At 44.7% G+C, this 21273-nt stretch overlaps 1 protein-coding gene across 3 annotated transcripts in view; it reads right to left on the reverse strand.

Moving 5' to 3' along the window:
* SEPHS1 (selenophosphate synthetase 1) overlaps window positions 1-21273 on the reverse strand; it is a 53190-nt gene that overhangs the window by 20577 nt on the left and 11340 nt on the right. For all 3 annotated transcript variants that reach the window (XM_075599510.1, XM_075599509.1, XM_075599511.1), the window contains exons 3-5: window positions 7791-7894; window positions 5983-6090; window positions 3924-4078 (exon numbers count right to left, since the gene is read on the reverse strand). In XM_075599510.1, coding sequence (XP_075455625.1) covers window positions 3924-4078; window positions 5983-6090; window positions 7791-7894 — 367 coding nt within the window. The remainder of the gene's footprint in view (window positions 1-3923; window positions 4079-5982; window positions 6091-7790; window positions 7895-21273) is intronic.

The following is a 21273-nucleotide window of genomic DNA, read 5'->3' on the forward strand; positions in this document are numbered from 1 at the left end:
CTCCTGATCCAGAGCTCCACATAATTTGACTCACCCGCCGGATTACCTGGTGCAGGCTGGACCAGGCAGCCAGGAGCTTATTCTAGCGAATCTGCTTTAGAATAAGCATCTGCTACCCTGGGATGAACTCTACTACAGGTATGTCTATCATACCAGCGCTTCTGCCTGGTCTGAGGTTCCTTGAGATTAGCCTTCACCAACGCCATCAATCAGCCAACCTATCCCTGAGCTCCATCACATACTGGAGCACTGTCACATCCGTTGCAGTAGTCTCCCCCTCGCGGAATAGGTTGAGCGGTTCATGGACCCGGCTCCCGTATAGAAGCTCGAAGGGTGAGAAGCCGGTAGACTCCTGCAGCACCGTATGTGAACAGTAGGTGCTGCAGGTGTGCTTCCCAGTCTCCCCCTCAGCAAGTGCCAACAGCATTTGTTTCAGGGTGCCATTAAACCACTCACACAGTCTGTTGGTTTGAGGATGGTAGGAGGCCATGTGAACAGGGGTTACCCAGTACGCAGCCCAGACTTTGGAGCAGCATACTCAAACTGTGTTCCCTGGTCAGTCAGGATCTCACTAGGGCAGTGTTTTTCAACCAGGATTCCTAGGAACCCTAAAGGGTCCTAAATCCCGGCACGGCTGGCCCCAGTCATACAATCTAGGATATCAGCCACAGTAAAGTCAGGCTCCGCTCTACTTACCTGGTCAACCTCCTCCAGGACATCCATGGCCATAGGCTTCAAAATCCAGGGAGCGATGGGTTCAGAGCTGGAGCCTGAACGAAACCTGATGCTGGATCCAGATTCAGGCCACTCTGGCTCCGAGTCACCGCAAATACAGCTACGGCATCGTCCTCGTAGCTGCATCAGAGCCGACCCAGGTCGTTGACCAACAACACTAAGCCGGGCAAAATGCAGACATCGCAGATGCCGTGGCCCACACCCCAGCCCAGGAAAACGCGGGCCATCTGTAGGGATTTTCTGCCCACGTCCGTTAGGGTTAACCTTATCACCTCTCCGGGTAGAAGGTGCTCTGGCCCAACCATATCAGGCCAAACCAGAGGAACAACAGCGCCGAAGCTGAGCATACTGGCAGTCATTCAGTTCTCAATAGTCACCGGTTGGAGGTGCTTGATCCTGACATTTATTGGGATTAAGACCGACCGCAGCGACTTGGGGTGATGCTCTGGCTGGGAGAAAGGGATTCGTTGCCTTGGTCTCTGTGACTGGCATCGGGAACAAACGAGAGGGTGCTGGGTCGTCCGGGCTGCCTACCCAGGCACCATGGGGCTGGGGAGGATTTGGGCTGTTGCACTTCATGTGACCCATCTCGTTACACTCAAAACACTGCCGTTCATGGGGCGAACTCTGTGGGCACAGGCCGGGTGCCGATAGGCACTGTGGCTGACTGCCAGGAGCTGGGTCTGGCGGAATCGGGCTGTCAGGGGCAGAAAAGCACTGCTGGGGTAAGGGGCACCAGGAGCCGTCTTCATTATCATCCGGTCAAAGTAGTCTGCCACGGTGGCCACTTGCCTCGCACTGGACGGCTTGCAGAAGGTGATCCACACCCGCACCTTAGGTAAGCATTTTAACATCAACTGTTCCTTGACCATCAAGTCATGAAGGGTCTTAAAAGGTTGTCACCTCACACCCAGCGATCCACCGTTTAGACTGGTATTCCAGCCAGGACATAAATTCGAGGTGTGTGTCCTGTGTCCCTTTGTTTAAAGTTCTGAATTGAGCCTGGCAGATCTCTGGTGTAATGGTATATCTGGCCAAGAGAACCTCCTTTACAAATGGGTAGTCCTTCACATCCTCCCAGGATCTGTCATAGGTGAATCGGGATGCTAGACTGGCCCGGGACCCCCAACTTCCAGAGGACGATCGGAACCTCGATTGAGGAAGTGCCCCAGGCGTTGGAACTAATCACTCTGTGAACCCTGGACTTTGCACCCCTCCTTTGCGAGTCAACTCGGTGTTTAGAAAGATCGCAACGTGCTGTCGCCGCCGAGTGACGTCACGAACCCGGAAGCGCCGGACCAGAGAGTTGAACAGCGTGTGTCCCGCTGCCGCAGAGACTGCTTAACCTGCGGACACTACTCGTCTGTATCACGAGCTGGCTGAACTGCATACCACCTTGCCGGAGACCATTCAGGCCTTATCCTGAGATCGAGCGATCGTGACAAGGAGAGCTACGTGTGCCTTAACCGATGACATCTTCACTGGCGTCCTGATTGGTGCATGGGTAACATTAACCCTTGAAATGCCTGATTAATCTGTTTTAATGTACGCTTAATACTTACCTCACTTGTTTGGTTATGAATATAATTTTTAATGCACTATGAGCGTTGTGCGCTGTGTTTTTTTGTATTTTCCAACCACTGAACGCCTGGCTAGGCCACCAGCTAGGCGACCAACTGTTTTTTGTCGTGGTCCTGGTTGGTTATTCCACACGCTTCACATCGGAGTGCGCTACGGTCCTTGGTCCAGGACTGATACTTGCCTTCAACCTTGTAGTCTCAACCGCACGTCAACTAAACTACAGAGAATGGTAAGGGGTGTGTGTCCAAGCACTGGAACGTTTGTAACGCCGAGTTCCTGGAATAATATCGTGCCGAGCCTAGCGATTCTGCCGCTGTCACCAGAATTTATTTATTTTTTTTAAGTTTGTCACGGGAGACCATGACCATTTACACCTGGGATCAGTACACTATACAGAACGGAGCTAAACAAAAGCAAATTCATTGGAAAAAGTTTCCACAAACTTCCAGTACATAAAACACACAAACACCCGGGGTAACGAGAAAAAAAAATGCTAAAATCCTAGGTGCAGAGACCTCCATTCAGAAGTTTACCCTGATACGCGTTTCCAACTTGCGTCGCTGACCTCGGTAGTATGGGAAGCACTGCCTTGCTCTCCACTAGCAGTTTTAAATTCCCAGCTGTTTCTTCACACCTAACAGCTTCAGCCAACACTACAAGCACTGGATCTACTCAGTTCCCTTCTGCTGACTCCGTCAGGTCTTCCTTGACAGGGGCTCTGCAGGTTCCCAGTCAGCACACAGCCCGCAGGCAGGCACAGTACAATGCCCTTGCACAGGCAAACAATACAGATACAGCCCCAGGGCTTATAGCTTTCTTGCAGAGCAAGTCCACTCAGCAGGTGGTTGACTTCTATCCTCAACAATGGGCATAATTCCATCACAGTGTCCAGGCCTTCCATACCAAACTCTGATGTGATTACAGCTCCTTTCCCAAGAGAGTTAACCCCTACATGTCCACACTCTTGAACAGAGATGTGCATCATTGGTTTACATCCTTTAAAAAAGGAGGAACATATATAGGACTGGTACAAACAAACTGTACATACATAAATAACAATATCATCGACAGGATGGGGAAATGGCGTGCAACATCTTTATTTAAAAAGCAGCTAAATCTACCCCTACCGTCACACACCAAATCACAGAAATAATGAAACACAATGAATAGTAGAATTAGGCCCAAGCAGAATTTAAGATTTGTGACCTATGCAGCATGCACACATTTTGTATTTTCTCTAGACCAGGGGTGGGCAAGGCAAGTCCTCAAGGGCCCCCAACAGGTCAGGTTGAGCCACCTGTGCTGAAGAAGGGATTGATTGAGCCACCTCTGCTGAAGTTGGGATATCCTTAAAACCTCACCTGTTGGTGGCCCTTGAGGACTGGAGGTGCCCACCCCTGCCCTAGAAATAAAACTTGGAGAATCTGTATTTGCAGGCAAATTTTTTTTTTTTTTTATAGATCACCCATTTTCATCCCCTTTTGAAAAAAAAGAGATTCCAATTTAATTGGCTGAATAGACTCATCACAGGTAATCTTTGGCGACTTCACCTCTGCAAAAAGGCCACAACACTTACTTGTGTCTACGGGGAACGGAATGAAACTTACATGATGAATTCATTAGGCTGACATACGGTTGTAGCAACGCCTCCTAGAACTACCCAAGGATTCAGTACGGTTTGTCCTCCCGTAACCGATGTTCCCGCTTCTTCTGCAGCATCTTTGAAACCCTGGATAATAAGAGGAATCACCTTGTCTCGTTCCTGTTGCACACAAAGATGAAATTCATTGTTAAAATAAAGTCTCGTATGTAGCTTTTTGGGGGGCATATTTCAAGACGCTATACTAATTTAACCTACCCGTGGAACTACCTAACCCCTTGTATAATATGCTGAGCACTTTCTCTCGCAATCTTAACGCTATATCTTAATATAGAAAATAAAATTTAAAAAAAGCACACACTTTATGAATGAAGAATTTTACTAGCCGGAACTCCCGACTACTACTACTATACACAAAGGGCCAGATGCTCAAAACTCAGTTAAAATCAGGGCCTATAATGAGACATTACCTAAAGGAGGAACAGATGTCATGTGCAGAGTATGGTATCCTCACTGCTAATTATACGCAAAAAGATCCAAAGTACATCTCAGTCGGGTAGACTAAATGCTATAATAGCACAATCTTGCGCCAACTTCCAAAAACGGGATGTTATGTCTTGGCGGCATTCCTATCGACCCCCCAAAATAGGGTTTGTGCGGAGGTGGGGAGGGAAATAACCCCAGGAAATAAAATTGTTACTTTACCCTTTGCGTGCAACGTGGCAGAGGCAGCCCTGAACCAGGAAACGGAAAGGGGACCTTTTCCATTTCCCTTAGCGCTCCATGGGAACGCAGGACACAATTTAAGCTGAAAAACCCCTTTCCTTGACCACTACGAAGCCCAGTGGCGGCCGACTCTAGTCCTCAAGAGCTACCAACAAGTCAGGTTTTCAGGATATCCCTGCTGCAGCACAGGTGGCTCGATTAAAGACTTCAGCACCTATGCTGATGCAGGGATATCCTGAAAACCTGACATGTTGGTAGCTCGAGGAATGGAGTTGGCTATGCCGGTGATAGCCACTAGGTCGTGAGGTACCCTGGAGTGCCAGACCCCATGACAGTGGGACACTCCAAGAGTTAAATTATGTCTAACTGTGTGACGTTACACCCACACACACACAGATCAAATGCCCGATTTCAGTGTCTGGATTCCAACACCATGTTTTAGGTATAATGTAAATCCTATTGCCAAGTCCCTGCGTTAACCTGAACAGACTTTGCATGGCCACTAATATTATGATAACACCTCATTTGCATGTCATGATCACCAACAACCTTTATAGTTAAGAGTACAGCAATTTCGACTGGGATTAGGGACCTTTGAATCTAGTTCAAGGGTTAAAATACCAAAAGTAATATTCTGTAGACAATGCAGCCTCTCACTTACTACCAATCTTCATTAGTGAAAGGAGGCGCTGGAAAGGGCTCCCATTAAAGGGTGAACAGTGCAGGCTGTTTGTCTGCTAAATGTTGTATGTAATCCAGATAACTGATAGCGGCCAAGTAAATGGAGATACTGTTTTGCAGGAACTGCACAATGCCAATGTTTGATGAGGGTTTATATGGTCTAGCACCCTGTACCTTTAATTTTAAATGCAATAGCAGTTGGAGCTACAGAGAGCCACAGTGATGTAATGTCAGCAATTCTTACACTAATGTATGTGTACACCACCTAATTAGAAGCGGAAACAGCATCTCTAGCTGCTAGTTTAGTTTAGACAGCCTCACTAATGCTTTCACATTCATGTTCTGCCATGATTAGGATGTAAACAGACAAAGCCAGTAGGCGGAACTGCAATTTTCAAGCCTTATTTTAAAAAAAAAAAACCCGCTATGGTTTCAATCCTTCCCCTGCATGACGGGCCTGTACAGCTCAGCTGCCGATCAGACAGCACGAGCCTCACTTTGCTTGGCAGCAAGTGAGACATCACTATTTATTGCTAAATACAGCTTCTTTTATTAACGCACTAAATTGTTGTGGTTAGTCTGCCTAGTACAGGCTTTATCTGGTTTCTGCAGTCTGGGGATAAAAAGATGTATTTGTCTTGAAAAAAGAAAACACTTGCCCGATCAGTCAGTTTATTGCTGACACCAAGAAGCATCAGCATGTTGTCACATTCCGTAACCCCCATTGCATACAGGTCACTTAGGACGTTCGCGCAGGCTATCCGCCCCTAGGAAGAGAGAGAGCCAAATAAATTGCAATAGAATTCAGACACACCAACACTAGGACATCCATTCCTACCCTCCGCTGCCATGCTGGACAACTCGTACTGTCCACGTCTCATGATTAATAAATATATGCGGTAGAACACCGTTTCCCTAGTAGCTGCCAAATGGGCATGTAATACAGCTCCGCTCTCTGGACACAAAAGGGGTTAACATTGATCTTAATGAACTTGGAAATGTGAGCTCTTCTGCGCATGGACGCCAGTATATCGTTTCTAGCTGAAAAGCGACTGCGTCACCTAGTTAACCCCTTGGCTGTCGCAATTATACGGTGTTCCATCTGCAGACATCCGCAACAAATGAAGTTGTCCCTCTCTAGCTAAATCGCTGAAATGCAGGGGCGGCCAACTCCAGTCCTCAAGGGCAACCAACAGCTCAGGTTTTAAGGATATCCCTGCTTCAGCACAGGTAGCTCAATCAGAATGACAGCCACCAGTTCTGAACCAGGGATATCCCTAAAACCTGACCCATTGGTGGTACTTGAGGACTGGTGTTGGCCACTCCTGCTGTAAGGTAGCTTTACCTCTTATTTAACCACAAAGGGTGGAGCAATTACAGGATGCTAGTACACCTCCAAAAAGGACCTTATCTAACTTCACCATTTTTTTCTTTTAACCACGCTGCAGTTAGTTCAAAGTTATTTGCGTGTGCATAATGTGTACATGAATGTAACATTACCAGTTTGAAAAGTCTGGAGGCTAACGAAGGATTTATTCCGAAATGCAAAAATAAAGACCATGCCTATGCAAAGCTACTGTACAGTTACAGAGCAGAACTAACTTCTCATCACAGGATAACACTATATGGGAGGAACATGAGAACAAGTATGCATGGAAGATCCTAATTATTTATTCTAAAATTTAAAGCAGCAATCCCCACCAGAAGCCTATGCGTTTTACTCCTATAATGTTCGTATTTAGCCCCCCTCAACATGCCCTGAAAGGTTTTGTGATGCATGTTCTCAGGGGTCAAGAAAGTAACGTTTATTTTTAAATTTTAGTATTAAAAAAATCTCTTGCTTTTGATGTTACCATGGAAACATTTAGACTGCACTGGGTTCTGAGGAAAAGTTCCATTTTATCTTCCTGGACACTTAATATTTCAAACACTGATATCTCCTGAGCGAAGCATCAGACCTAAAGCAGTTTTGAAAAAAAATAAAAAAAAGGGCAAGAATACGGCTCTTAGCAAGTAAGACTCAGTGCATTCGATCACTACAGATTGCTGTGTTTAAGTTAATATGCTGGGGATTTTTAGCTCAACTACACTGAAGAAAGAATGCTTCCCAGGCGACATGTTTTCTATATTAATAACTGCCGATACAACCCACATAATAAGCCTAATAACCCACCGAGCCTGTGGGTGACATTACTCACGGCTACGACACAATTTAAACTTGTGTTCAGCCGTATTTTAATTTTTTTCGCGATTTAATTCACACAATTAAGCAGTTTATTAATAGTCCTTAAGGATAGTTTAGCTGCAGGAAAACATCGCAATACAGCAACAGGTTTGTGAAAGCAAATTGTGCAACAGTGAATTCTTCCTAACACACCTTTGGCTCAAGCGGTTTTGAAGTTGAATCATGGAATTCGCTCAACAAAACAATTGAAGAATACGGCAATGGAGATGTGCCTTTACCTACCATCATATAAGGGTCATCTACGATGGGATAAATGTAGTCTGTGGTCTGAACCAAAGAAAGGCCACCATGTCTTAATGGAATGACGCAGGTGTCCATACCAATTCCTAAAAGGAAAGGGAGCAGAAATAGGATTTGAGAGGGGGCTTAATTTGCTTATTAGGATTCAAACAATTGACATACCTTCAACATTCTAGTCGATTTTCATAAATAAAAAGTAACCTGTCCATTCAATTTATTTTTTTACAAAAAAATAAAAAATACCACTTGAGCCCATTCATAGGTCTCAGGCAGGTCTGCAACCCGGCCTTTCGCCATTATCGCTTAGCATACGGTGCTTCGACTGCAGCCAGGGCTTCTGGGTAATGACATGCAAAGGTGCCCACGGTCACCAATTTGTGTTTTTAATCTTCTAGAAATGTTATACAAAAGTAGTTACACGCACAGTGATGCGTCAAGCCCCACATATGTTTAACCAGATCGAAATGACTACATCAGAACATCAAACTGGAGACATGAAATCTCTGAAAAAGTAGAAAAATAAATAAATCTAGGCATTATGAGTTAGCTTTCCTCTTATGTGTAGCTAATAGAGACCTCTCAAAGAGTAACCACTTGCCAATAGGGACTGCAAGTACTTGGGCGACTTTTCATTAATTATGGCTCAATTGTTAAACCGTTTGTCTTTATGACCGAGTACGGGGAAAGGAAAGGCCACCAGATCCAGTTTTAAGCAACCCAACTTAAGGTGCCATTCCATGTAGCCAGCCAGAAAACAGCTTTTTGTAAATAGTTTAAGTCTAGTTGGCATCCTTAAACATGCTAAAAACAGAGAGCACTCATTTTAGCCATTACAGGAAAAGGTGGAATCCATACGGCAGAACAACCCCTCTGTTTCTTCCTCCCATCCTACACCTCTTCCTAACTCTCCTCCTGCCTTCCTTGACTCTTTTTCCACTGTCTCAGGAGGATGTGTCGCTGTTGATCACCTCTTCTCCCTCTACCACTTGCCCTCTCGACCCCATTCCCTCCCATCTCCTAAAATCTCTTGCTCCTACTATAATCCCTACGCTTACACACATATTTAACTCCTCCCTCTGCTCTGGAACCTTTCCATCCTCCTTCAAACATGCAACAGTCATACCATTACTCAAAAACAGCAAGCTTGACCCTACCTGTCTTTCTAACTATCGACCTGTCTCCCTCCTGCCTTTTGCCTCTAAACTCCTTGAACGTCTTGTATTCTCTCGCTTGCTCCATTTTCTCAACACCTATTCTCTCCTAGACCCTCTACAATCTGGCTTCCGCACTGCTCACTCCACGTAAACAGCCCTCACTAAAATAACTGACGACCTCCACCATGCTGCCAAAGACAGAGGTCATTACACTCTGCTCATATTACTCGACCTCTCTGCAGCATTTGACACCGTGGACCACCCTCTTCTCCTTCATATTCTCCATACTCTTGGTATTCGGAACAAAGCTCTATCCTGGATCTCATCCTACCTCTCCCATTGTACTTTCAGTGTCTCTTCTGCTAGCACCTCCTCCTCTATTGATCTCTCTGTGGGGGTACCCCAGGGCTCTGTCCTGGGACCTCTTCTCTTTTCTCTGTACACACTCTCTCTAGGTGACCTAATAACATCTTTTGGGTTTAAATATCACCTCTATGCTGACGACACACAAATATACTTTTCAACACCCAACCTTACACCTGCTGTACAGACCAAAGTTTCTGAATGTCTCTCTGCTATATCATCCTGGATGGCCCTCCGCCGCCTTAAACTCAACATGGCTAAAACAGAGCTCCTCATACTTCCTCCCAAACCTGGCCCTACTACCTCCTTCCACATTACTGTTGGAACTACGATCATTCACCCAGTAGCCCAAGCACGCTGCCTAGGGGTCACACTCGACTCCTCTCTCACATTCGCCCCTGACATTCAAAACATTTCTAAAACCTGTCGCTTTTTCCTCCGCAATATAACAAAAAGATACGCCCTTTCCTCTGTTGCTCGACTGCTAAAACTCTGACTCAGGCCCTCATTCTCTCCTGTCTTGATTACTGTAACCTCCTGCTTTCCGGCCTTCCTGCCTCTCATCTGTCTCCCCTACAATCTATCCTAAATGCTGCTGCCAGAATCACTCTACTCTTTCCTAGATCTGTCTCAGCATCTCCCCTCATGAAATCCCTCTCCTGGCTTCCAATCAAATCCCGCATCTCACACTCCATTCTTCTCCTCACTTTTAAAGCGTTACACTCTTCTGCCCCTCCTTACATCTCAGCCCTAATTTCTCGCTATGCACCATCCTGACTCTTGCGTTCTGCTCAAGGATGTCTTCTTTCTACCCACATTGTATCTAAAGCCCTCTCCCGCCTTAAACCTTTTTCACTGACTGCCCCGCACCTCTGGAATGCCCTTCCCCTCAGTACCCGACTAGCACCCTCTATCCACCTTTAAGACCCACCTTAAGACACACTTGCATAAAGAAGCATAAGTAGATATTCTGAACACATGATACATATAGCATGGCTCCCTGCAGACGCACTTACCAGAACTCCCTCCTACTGTCTCTGTACGTTCTCCCTACCTACCAATTAGATTGGTCGGTAGGGAGAACGTACAGAGACAGTAGGGGCAGGGACTCCTCTTCCTTAGTTACTTTTATGTCTAAAGCACTTATTCCCATGATCTGTTATTTATATTATCTGTTATTTATTTGATTACCACATGTATTACTACTGTGAAGCGCTATGTACATTAATGGCGCTATATAAATAAAGACATACAATACAATTACAAATTGCTTTTCTGTATGAGGATAATTAGATTTTCTTGCCCCTGTCACTATCCCGGTCATGAGGAGGACAAATTACGTGACATTGTTAACTGTCATTTCTACAAAATAATTCCTGTGACAAACACCCGAGTCACCCCAAATTCGTTAGCCTTTAGCGGTAGCCAAAGGGTGTCACCCTTTGCAGCCGTTCGGTAATGTTCTGTTGCATTCTGAAATTCACCAATCCTCACATCTCCTGTACCCAATGTTTCAACTTACCCTGCTTTACAGATTGTAAGCTCCTTGAGGCAGGGCCTCTCCTAACACATAGCAGGCCTATCCTACCTCTTCTAACACAATTTTAATCCAGTCTGTAAATGTTACTTATTCCCATAATCATATCTCTGACTGTCCCTTAAATATATATAAACTGAATGTATAACCGTTGGTTATTTAGTGCAACCATGTATTATTGTAACTCTGGCTTTTCCCGTCTTTCTCTTGTGTAACAAAATAATTGTATTTAATTATAGTTTTCAAACTGACTAGAACGTATTGCGATGCCCCCTTACGTGGAGGTCTGTATCTACTTAAAAAATAAAAGGAGGATGATGATATGATCAAGCCAAGCACCAATATGGATGTTACGTCTGTGGCTAGTAGCAATGCTGTAGTAGTAGTAGTGTTGGCTTGTTTAGGCCCCCACAAATGGTGTGTATGTATATACAAACTTACGAATATATATATATATTTTTTTTTATTATAAATAATACCACCTGCCAGTGAACGCGATGGTGGAAAATTAGTGGGTGCTGATGGTAGTGGTGATATGCCATGGGCAGGTTGGCATTGGAGGCACCCCACTCCGTAAATTGTAAGTTATTTGGAACCATCTTGGTCAACAACAACAACAACAACCTGATTTAATCTGCATCCTCCGCAGAAGCTGGTGACATGGAGAACAGCAAAGCAGTCTTGGGAAAGAAAATGTTCACGCACTTTAATAAACGCAAGCCTTTCCACACTGCTACTACAGACATTGGGGGGTTGGGGAGGGTGGAGGGGAAAGGGAAAATATAGATCAGTTACAGTGCTTAGATTTCTTTTGTTCAACTTGGCAATTGAGATCCAGTGATGACGGACCTGGCAGTCACCATCGCGTCTCGCAATAATACGATCCATTACATTTTGCAGGGTGCAATTTCGACTGTCCGCAAGTCCTAACATTAAATCCTCCTTGTGCTCTGGAGTGAATCATATGCTTGGGTGTACTCCGCTCACATGGCGAGGCGTGGAACAAGTGATACTGCAGGGGCTTCTGGCACTCTCCGCATCGTCCTCATGTCACCAATTCATCCCACCTCGTTAAAAACGCCACAAGTAAAACAGGAAATAAAAAATAAATAAAAAAAAAAAACAGAGTAATATTTCAAAAGTAAGGGAGACTAATAATAATAATAATAATAATAATAATAATAATAAATGAGGGAAAAAAAGCCTATGCAGACATCTGATAACGCGTGGGTTTAGTATCCCTTACTTTTCGTACATTTGCACGTGGCCATTTTCCGTTTTGTGTGTGGAGAATTAACTAGGTGGCATGAAAGAGGCGTTTCAGTGGGACAGCTCTAGTGGACACAAGAACGGTGCAGAAAGTGACATGTCTCTGCGGTGCCACGTATTCCATGAAGCACCATGTAATCGGAGCGCAGAACGGAAGCCACTGAAAAGAGTACGCTTAAGCAGATGGCTGGCTCCAGAGCACATGGCAGCGTCAAGGAAAAGGTTTACGGAAACCCCTAAAAATACTGAAGACCTCAAGTGACCCCAGTGTTAGGCCCACACATTTTACAATATATCCAACATTCATATGCTTATTATTTGGGAGTCATTTATAATATTTGTTTCAGAGCTAAAAATGTCCAGGTTACAGTACTACCTTTCAGTAAGAGAAAGTAGTCCCGAAGGGTCCAATGGCGGAGCACTGCAGTGCAAACAATGGGGGCTGCAGACCAGTAGCGAATATAAAAAAAGTTTATTGAGTGGTCAAAAGGAGTACATGGTAACTTTGACGCGTTTCGGGACCTGCGTCCCTTTGTCAAACGCAGGTCCCGAAACGCGTCAAAGTTACCATGTACTCCTTTTGTCCACTCAATAAACTTTTTTTATATTCGCTACTGGTCTGCAGCCCCCATTGTTTGCACGGCAGTGCTCCGCCATTGGACCTTTCGGGACTACTTTCTCTTCAATCACGTTTGGCGTGACGCACCCACTCATCAAGGACAGAGCTGTGCTTCAAGGGAGTTCCTCACAATTATCGTTTGATACGGTATGTACTCTTCGTTTGCTGGGGGTTTATACAGGACCTTTATGGTATATATAGAGATCTGTGTTAGCCGTCCAGCGTAACTAGTACACTCCTATGTTTATATCATTACATTGAGTCTCCTATAGCACTTCTACATGCTCTAGTACCTTGGTTACATACTATCATTACTCTGAGTACGCATATATACTCCCAGGACAGCTGAGCCCTGATTATTGGGACAATATCCCTCACCCACTACCTACCTTTCAGTAATATATTTGTTGAATAAACCTTTCCACCTCTGCTGTCCCTATTTGGCAGCCAAGTAGTTATGGATGGAAGCAGACTCAGAAAAGAAACCACTATTTTGGTCTAAAAAATATGTCCTTCTCAAAGTACTGTGACCTCGCATTCCCGGATTTAATATCCAATTGCCAAAACACTGATGGTGATCTGGCACACATTCCAACTACATGAAAGATAAAACATAACAACCAATAGTGCAATATGCCTATTATAAATAAATAAATGGTGTGTTGGAAGTCTTGTGTGTGTATAGTCACATTCTGGTGAGTATATAAATGCAGAATCCAATCAGTGGCACTGCTTGCAGGATTAAATGTGCGTGTTGGTTAACCTCTAAGAGAAAACAGGAACACCATAGCATAGATTCAAAACAACTTTATCTAAACGTTACAATTGGCCCTGGCCCATAGAGTGCGCACTTACAAGAAGGCCACTTGGTAAAGGCAATAAAACAACAGTAATTAAACTTGGCGGCGATCTCACCGCCTCCGCACTGCCACGGTGATCACGGAGGTGCCGGTTGGTACAGCTTCCGGTTGCCCGGAAACTTCGGTCGCCTCGAAACCAACTGATTGGATTCTGCATTTATATCCTCACCAGAATGTGAGCACACACATTGAAGACTTCAGCACTCCCTTTATTTATTTATTTATTATAGGCATATTGCACTATTGGTTGTTATCTTTCGTGTATGATGTGATACCAACCGCTCCCCCAAACTTGCTCCTACCGATTACTTGAAGAGACGTGGAAACAGTCTTTCTTGAAGGTTGAGTGGAGGCTCACAGCTTATTTTTTTTTTAACACTGATAACACAGTCACTGTTTAATAATTATTTATAAGTCACTTGCACTGTATTTGTTCACACCTATACACAGTGTGTTTCACCTTCACTTGTGCTAGTAGAGCGCACAATCCTATATACCCCCTCTTTCTACACATTACAACTATTCATATTTTTATATATCCCTATTATTTCAGAGCTGGTTCAGTAGATTTAAAAAAAACAAAAAAAAAAACAGGATTTGTTATTGCCCCAAAATATCAGTACTAGATAACATACCAAGCTTTCCTCACTGTACATCAGAAATATTAAAGATAATTTTTTACATGGGTTTGCAAGATTGGATCCAGCTTAATAAAAAAACACAAATCCAGCTTCTGACAAAAAATAATGCATTTCCCCCTCAGTTAGCCTCAAAGCAGAGGCAGGAAACAGCATGTCACTGAATATGCTACAAATATATAACCAGAATAAGATGGAATCTCATGAATTCACCAGCAAATAATCAAAACCAGGCACACGACTGTCAAACACAGACACACACGTAGAGTCTTCAGGCTAGCTACTAAGTTGTTAATATTTTTGACCCCCACCCACCCCCAAACCCCCCTCACCCTCCCCGGGCTACTAGACAGACCGATTTTATGATTTGTTATAATGGATCCAACAGTGCTGAACACTCGTTCATACAGTATGCTGGCTGGTGGACAGCAGAGGCATCGTGATGCCACGCATGTCATTTCAGGCCTCATTTATTTTTTTCCCCACACCCATGATAGCTGCCTTTGCTTCCACCGGCCTCACACTCACCATACCATATAACGTCCCAACTATTTATTACCAGGAAGTAATACATTGAGAGTTACCTCTCGTTTTCAAGTATGTCCTGGGCACAGAGTTATGATGACAGATACATGGTTACAAATACATAGTTAGATTAAGTGAGAAAGGTTATACATTATATACAAGACATTGCATGCACAGTAAGATAGTATATGTTATAGGCGTATTTAAACAGTTACAGACCAGATTAAAATGTGAGACGGCATCAAGACACCGAAAGAGGAATGCTGTCTAAGTTAGTCTCGTCTTGTGTTGTCCTGTCGTCATCCCACATACACTGTATTAATTTGAAAGACTATGTCATATGTACCTCCCTTGAGTGGGGTTATGCCACGTTATGATTTGTACCTGTACATTACTTCAATAAAAATTACAAGTTAAAAACAAAAAAAATGTGAGACAGCTTTAATTTTGAAAGACTGGTGGTGGCAGTGAGAGTCTCCGGTAGATTGTTCCAGTTTTGGGGTGCATGGTAAAAGGAGGGAGAGGGGCCGGATACTTTGTTGAACCTTGGGACCATGAACAGTCTTTTGGAGTCAGATCTCAGATGATAAGTGCTGCATGTGGTAGGGGTGAGGAGCTTGTTCAGATAGATGGGTAGCTTGCCCAGAAAGTACTTGAAGGCAAGACAGGAGAGATGAACTTTGCGCCTAGACTCAAGTGATGACCGATCTAGTTCTTTGAGCATTTTGCAGTGATTAGTGTTGTAATTGTATTCGATGACAAAACGGCATATTGAATTGTAGAGGGTATCAAGTTTGCCAAGGTGGGTTTGGGGTGCCGTGCCATACACTATGTCTTCGTAGTCGATAATTGGCATTAGCATCTGCTGTGCGATACGCTTTCTGACCAGCAGACTTAGGGAGGATTTGTTCCTGTAAAGTACACCTAGTTTGGCATAGGTTTTGAATGTCGGGGTATCAATGTGCATCCCAAATGTTAAATGGGAGTCAAACCATATGCCCAAGTATTTAAAACTAGTAACAGGGTCTAGGATGGAATTAGCGTTAATTCTGATCTGGAGCTCATTCATTGGAAGCTTTAAAAATTTAGCCTTGTCCCAAATACTATTGTTACAGTCTTGTCAGTGTTTAAAAACAGTTTATTGTGGGAAATCCCATTTTCAAGTCTCAAAAAGTCAGATTGAAGTACGTGATCAAGGTCGGAGAGGCTAGGGCTGTGTGCGTATATATGATTGTGTCATCTGAATACGTGTATTGAAGCTCCCTTACAAGCTGTAGGAAGCTCATTGATGAACAGTGAGACGAGTACATTGGCTACGAACTACATTGGCTACTTGAAACAATACTATCACCATCCCTCCATTTACCCATGCCGCTGCTTCATGTTTAACTACCAATTGAGGTAGGTGCATAACTGCATTTGCTACTATCTGAAGAACCTCTATGCTTACTACTTCCCAGTGATGTTTATGCTCCTTTAGTGGTCACTGGTGTCTTCAATCAGTCAACCTCCTCTGCCCTCCCCCCAACCTTTATTTGTGAGGAGTCTGACCATAGCCCTCCACTCGCCTCTCTCTGCCTTTCCTCATCCAACAACACTTGCTGTCTAGTTTGTCACTGCATGGTACAGTACTATTCAGCTCCCCCGCAAGGCATACAATCTTTTATTCACTCCTTGAAGCGAGTGTCTACAAAAGTGGCCAGAAGCTATTCATCATGAATGTTAATGAATACTAGACCGGGATCATTTCTCAGACAAATCAAGCATGGCATTCACCAGCCACACCAATTCAGATGATGCCAACATTGTCACAGCTGACTAGACTTGCAGCCTCCTTAAAACAGCTGCAGTAGCTTACAGAGTTCACATCAGGTGCCACTGGTTAACCACTCCACGAGCTTGGAGTTCTCCATGATGTGGTCATTCACGGCTTTGTGCTGCTCATAGCCCTTTGAGCACATACAGGGCTGATTTCTAACAAGTGGTTACCTGTCTTGAGCTTGTAGCGTGGCAGGTTGTTATACTCCTGCAAGTGATGGGGGCATTACAAGGAGCAGCTAAGGTGGGCATAGATTTTCTAGCTGCCGATATTTCCTTCTTCATACTGCTCAAAAACAGTTTAGTACCAAATTGAGTACATGGGAAACACAGGGACCATGAATAGGTTTCCCGGATGTACTGCTGCCAGCAGCTCGGTTCCATTATCTCCTGCCACTGGCCCAACCTAAAAGGTCCTAAAGCCACTACACAATAACCAAATCATTGAACAAGATCAGCCACTTTATGGCACTTCTGATCAAAACTCTGCATACATAAGGTAGCATGCTTCCGAAACGTCATGTTGCCAGATATGGGCCCCTGCTTTTGAAAATGCCGCATCACTACTGCCATCATCCAACATCCAGTTCCCTTTTGCGTGCGAACTTGGCTGCAGGAGATTGGGGAGGCATGGCAGACGCTTCACAAAGCTGGTTCGTCCTCATTGGCTGAACCCGCTCACGTGACCACGCTTGAAAATAGACATGTTTTGTCTTTTCAAAACTCGATTCCGGCATCATTCTCAGGGGTGCGCGCACACTATGGATTAGCCATTTGTTTTCAGCACGCGGAGCATAAATTCAGCCTTAGTGTGCGAGGCATGAAGAGCCCGGCCCTCTAATTATACAACCTCTTGGAACAGAGTTTGTGAAAAATTTGCTCTAATAAGCATTTTCTAACGGGACACAGCGCCTGTGAGTAATTTCCCAAAAGCCCCTGCCCTCTATCACAGCTAAAAGGGTAGCATGTCAACTGCAATCATTTTGGCCAACTGGAGAAATTAGAGACATGCTGGCGGATATGCAATGGCACATGGACATGAAATGCTTGGTGAATTATTGCAAAAAAAAAAAAAAAAAAATTTGCTGTGAATTTCACTTGGTTCGCAAACATCAACGAAAATTTAGCACATCTCTATCGAGACCAATAGACCAATTTCAAGTTGTTGAAGTGTAATTAAAAAACGTGATTATATTGCGCCCGGTTTCAAGAGATGTTAAATAAACAAAAAAGCTATTTGGTTAACATCTGCCAAAGTAAAAATGGAATAAGCGCACCTGACCTGGGGGTTCCCTCCCAGTTAGAAGAACCATTGATTTTCTGCCATCATGGTCCAAATCTAAATGTAAAAAAATGCAATTTAAAAAAAATTAAATAAAGTGCTTTGGCTAGACATGGCTTGCAATGGAGAATGTACATTTTTTTCCCATTAGGAGACCATTCCTACAGTAAGGCAAGATAATGCTGCACCGATTCCAGTAAGTCATGGGTTTTACTCACAATCCATGTTAAAGACCAGCAAAATGTACAGCATGTCTGAAACTAAACTGCTAAATAATGTTTCCCCCCATTCTAAGGCCCCGCTCACTGTGCCCGCTATGCGACGTGCGCGCGCTTACGTGCGTTCGGCACTCTTTAATGCTATTGTATCAGAGTTTTCAGACTAGAAAAGACTCCTGGTGGCAAAGTACAGCGTTAACGTTGCTGCACTTGAGGGAGACAACTCAAGTTGTAATTTCATGCAGCGGCAGCAGCATCATGTGTATTTCGCCAGCCAATGAGTGAAATGTGAACACAAGAAACACCCTACCCATGTCTGGCTCCCACCTACAAGTCGCGTCATTCAGTCTGCTGGGTATGAGCACAAATCGGCCAGCAGAAAGAGGCGCGCAAACGCGGACACCACATCGTGAGGTAGGCACAGTGAGCTTGGCCTAATAGTGCATATCATTGCAAACAGTAGGGGCAATCGCTATTTTTATTTCCGGGTACCACCCGGTTCCGGATTTTTAGTTGCTGCCCTTTCTGATCCTTTTGAAAAATCAATATGTCTGCCCTCCAAACCTGACTCTCATGGGCCAATAGGAAGCTGCAATGTCATTGGAGCATGATAAGGCAGCTCCCAATTGGACAACTCTGGCCGTCCTCTGATTTTACCGAAACATTTAAAAGTTTAAATAACTCACGAGTTGGGGAGTTCCCATGAAAAATAGCACGATTCAGCTCCAAAGCACACGCGGTTTCAAATTAAGCAAACAAATAAATGCATTCGAAAAAAGCATAAAACAAACAACCTCGATCACTATAGTACAAGAGAATGAAATAAAAATTGTAAATGCATCCAGTTTCATTAAGATGTCACTTTAGCAATTCTACTTCCCCAATGGGGACCAAGCTTAAGAAATGTGTTAAAGCTGCAGACCAAGCAATATCCTAAGGGGGTTTTTTTTTTAACATAAATCGGTTCTGTACTATGAGAAAACACTTGTATCATTTTTTTTAAAACAACTCTGAATTACATTTTTAATGTATTATACAGCAACAAGCTTTTTTGTTTCTATAGCAACCATTTACAAAGTCACATCCCCTTTCTCTTCTGTAACAGGCTCTGGCACACCCCTTTTTGAGCCCTGACCTCGCAGGCCGTGCACCAAATTGTATCAAGTGACGGCCTGGTCACATCATCTCCCCCACAGAACTTTTCATCTTTGGTCCTCTTCTGCTGCACTGACGGCCATGTAGTGAACCCCCAAGCCAAATCTTCGCCGATCCATCACAGGAGAACGGATCGATCGGCATTGTGTGGATTGTATTGATGCACATATTAAAAGGGGGGATTTTTTTTTTTTAATGGCAGTCTATGCAAGAGAGAAATAGGAGGGAAACGCCCCCAAGCGATGCCATCCAGAGGCAAATACAAATAGTATTCTTGAAAGAATAAATCCCAGACGGTAAGTTATACAAGAATGCCAATCACAGAAACACTTGCGAATAATCGAATCCTTTTGACATGTTTCTATCGCCAAGTATACACTCAGCCCGCAGGTTCAACTGGCCTATTCCAGAAGGCACCAAATACGTTAACCTGTACTATACTGTGTGAGCTAGTGTTAGAGAATTTGACATTGGTGAGTAATTGGAATGAATATGTACTCACTCCTCAGTTTGAGATTTTTGCGTTAAACCGTCGGCGTGCGCCAGTCTTTTAGGGTATCCATGTAGACAGGGTGTATAAGACGATGCACAAGCTTTGGGAAAAAAGTAGTAGCTGGACTGCTCCAAACAGGTACAAAAAAGTCCTTTATTGATGGCACATAAAAAAACAGCAAGGAGAACGCGTCAGGGGGGGCTCATCTCCTTGCCGTTTATGTGCAGTCAAAAAAGGATTTTTTGTACCCGTTTGGAGCAGTCCAGCTACTACTTTTTCCCCCAAAGCTTGTGCATCGTCTTATACACCCTGTCTAAATGGCAGCTTAGACTGCTGCTTTAAGCCCAGTGTCCCATCTCCAGTATTTATTGCTTGCTGAGAAACCAGGAGTATGGACAGGACACCCCACGCCACCGCACAGGACACCCCACGCCACCGCACAGGGCACCCCACGCCACCGCACAGGGCACCCCACGCCACCGCACAGGGCACCCCACGCCACCGCACAGGGTACCCCACGCCACCGCACAGGACACCCCACGCCACCGCACAGGGCACCCTACGCCACCGCACAGGGCACCCCACGCCACCGCACAGGGCACCCCACCGCACAGGGCACCCCACGCCACCGCACAGGACACCCCACGCCACCGCACAGGGCACCCCACGCCACCGCACAGGACACCCCACGCCACCGCACAGGACACCCCACGCCACCGCACAGGGCACCCCACGCCACCGCACAGGGCACCCCACGCCACCGCACAGGGCACCCCACGCCACCGCACAGGACACCCCACGCCACCGCACAGGACACCCCACGCCACCGCTTCTGACCTTAAGGGCACAAAGGGTAAAATGTTAACCGCTTTGGTTCCAGAGTGGGCTTTCTTAAAAGGAGAATGATTTTCAGAAAGCCTTCTTTCACTGCTGAGTCTTGCAAGCCAGGGATGGTCAACTCAACCACTGACTCCGTCATCAACTGAGCTACCTGTGCTGAAGCAGAGAGTCTTAAAACCAGACCTGTTGGTGGCCCTTTGCATTATCACCGGCTTTAAGCAGATGCTCAAGTTAAAAAAAGATCAATTATTCTCCCGCCCATTTACCAAATCTCAAAGTCTTAAAAACAGAAAATCTTGTAGATTTAAAGCTATAGCTACTTAGCGCTGGGGTAAGCAAAAAGGCTAGGTAAGGAGGAACAGGATCTGTAATCGGCTTCAACCGCTTGAAGTGATGTATCCGGTTTCTTTGTCAGATTGCTTCTGCAGGTAATCCTTACTTTGTTTGCATCACTGTGCAAATACCTGAGAGAAAGGAGGCCTGGTCAGCACAAAGTTCCTACGTAGACACATGGCTCTCCCCTGTGATTGTCTCCGTAACAATCATTAAAGGAACTTTCATAACCGGCATGCAGCTTAATGCCTTTTTAAAGGGGCAATTCCTCCTTAGCACCAAAGTGAACTAATTTCAGTGACATTTAAGTTTAAGGCGTCTCATCTGGGTGACTGATACTTAGAGGTTTCAGATATGGATA

The sequence above is a fragment of the Ascaphus truei genome, chromosome 5, assembly GCF_040206685.1.
Source record: "Ascaphus truei isolate aAscTru1 chromosome 5, aAscTru1.hap1, whole genome shotgun sequence".
NCBI lineage: Eukaryota > Metazoa > Chordata > Amphibia > Anura > Ascaphidae > Ascaphus > Ascaphus truei.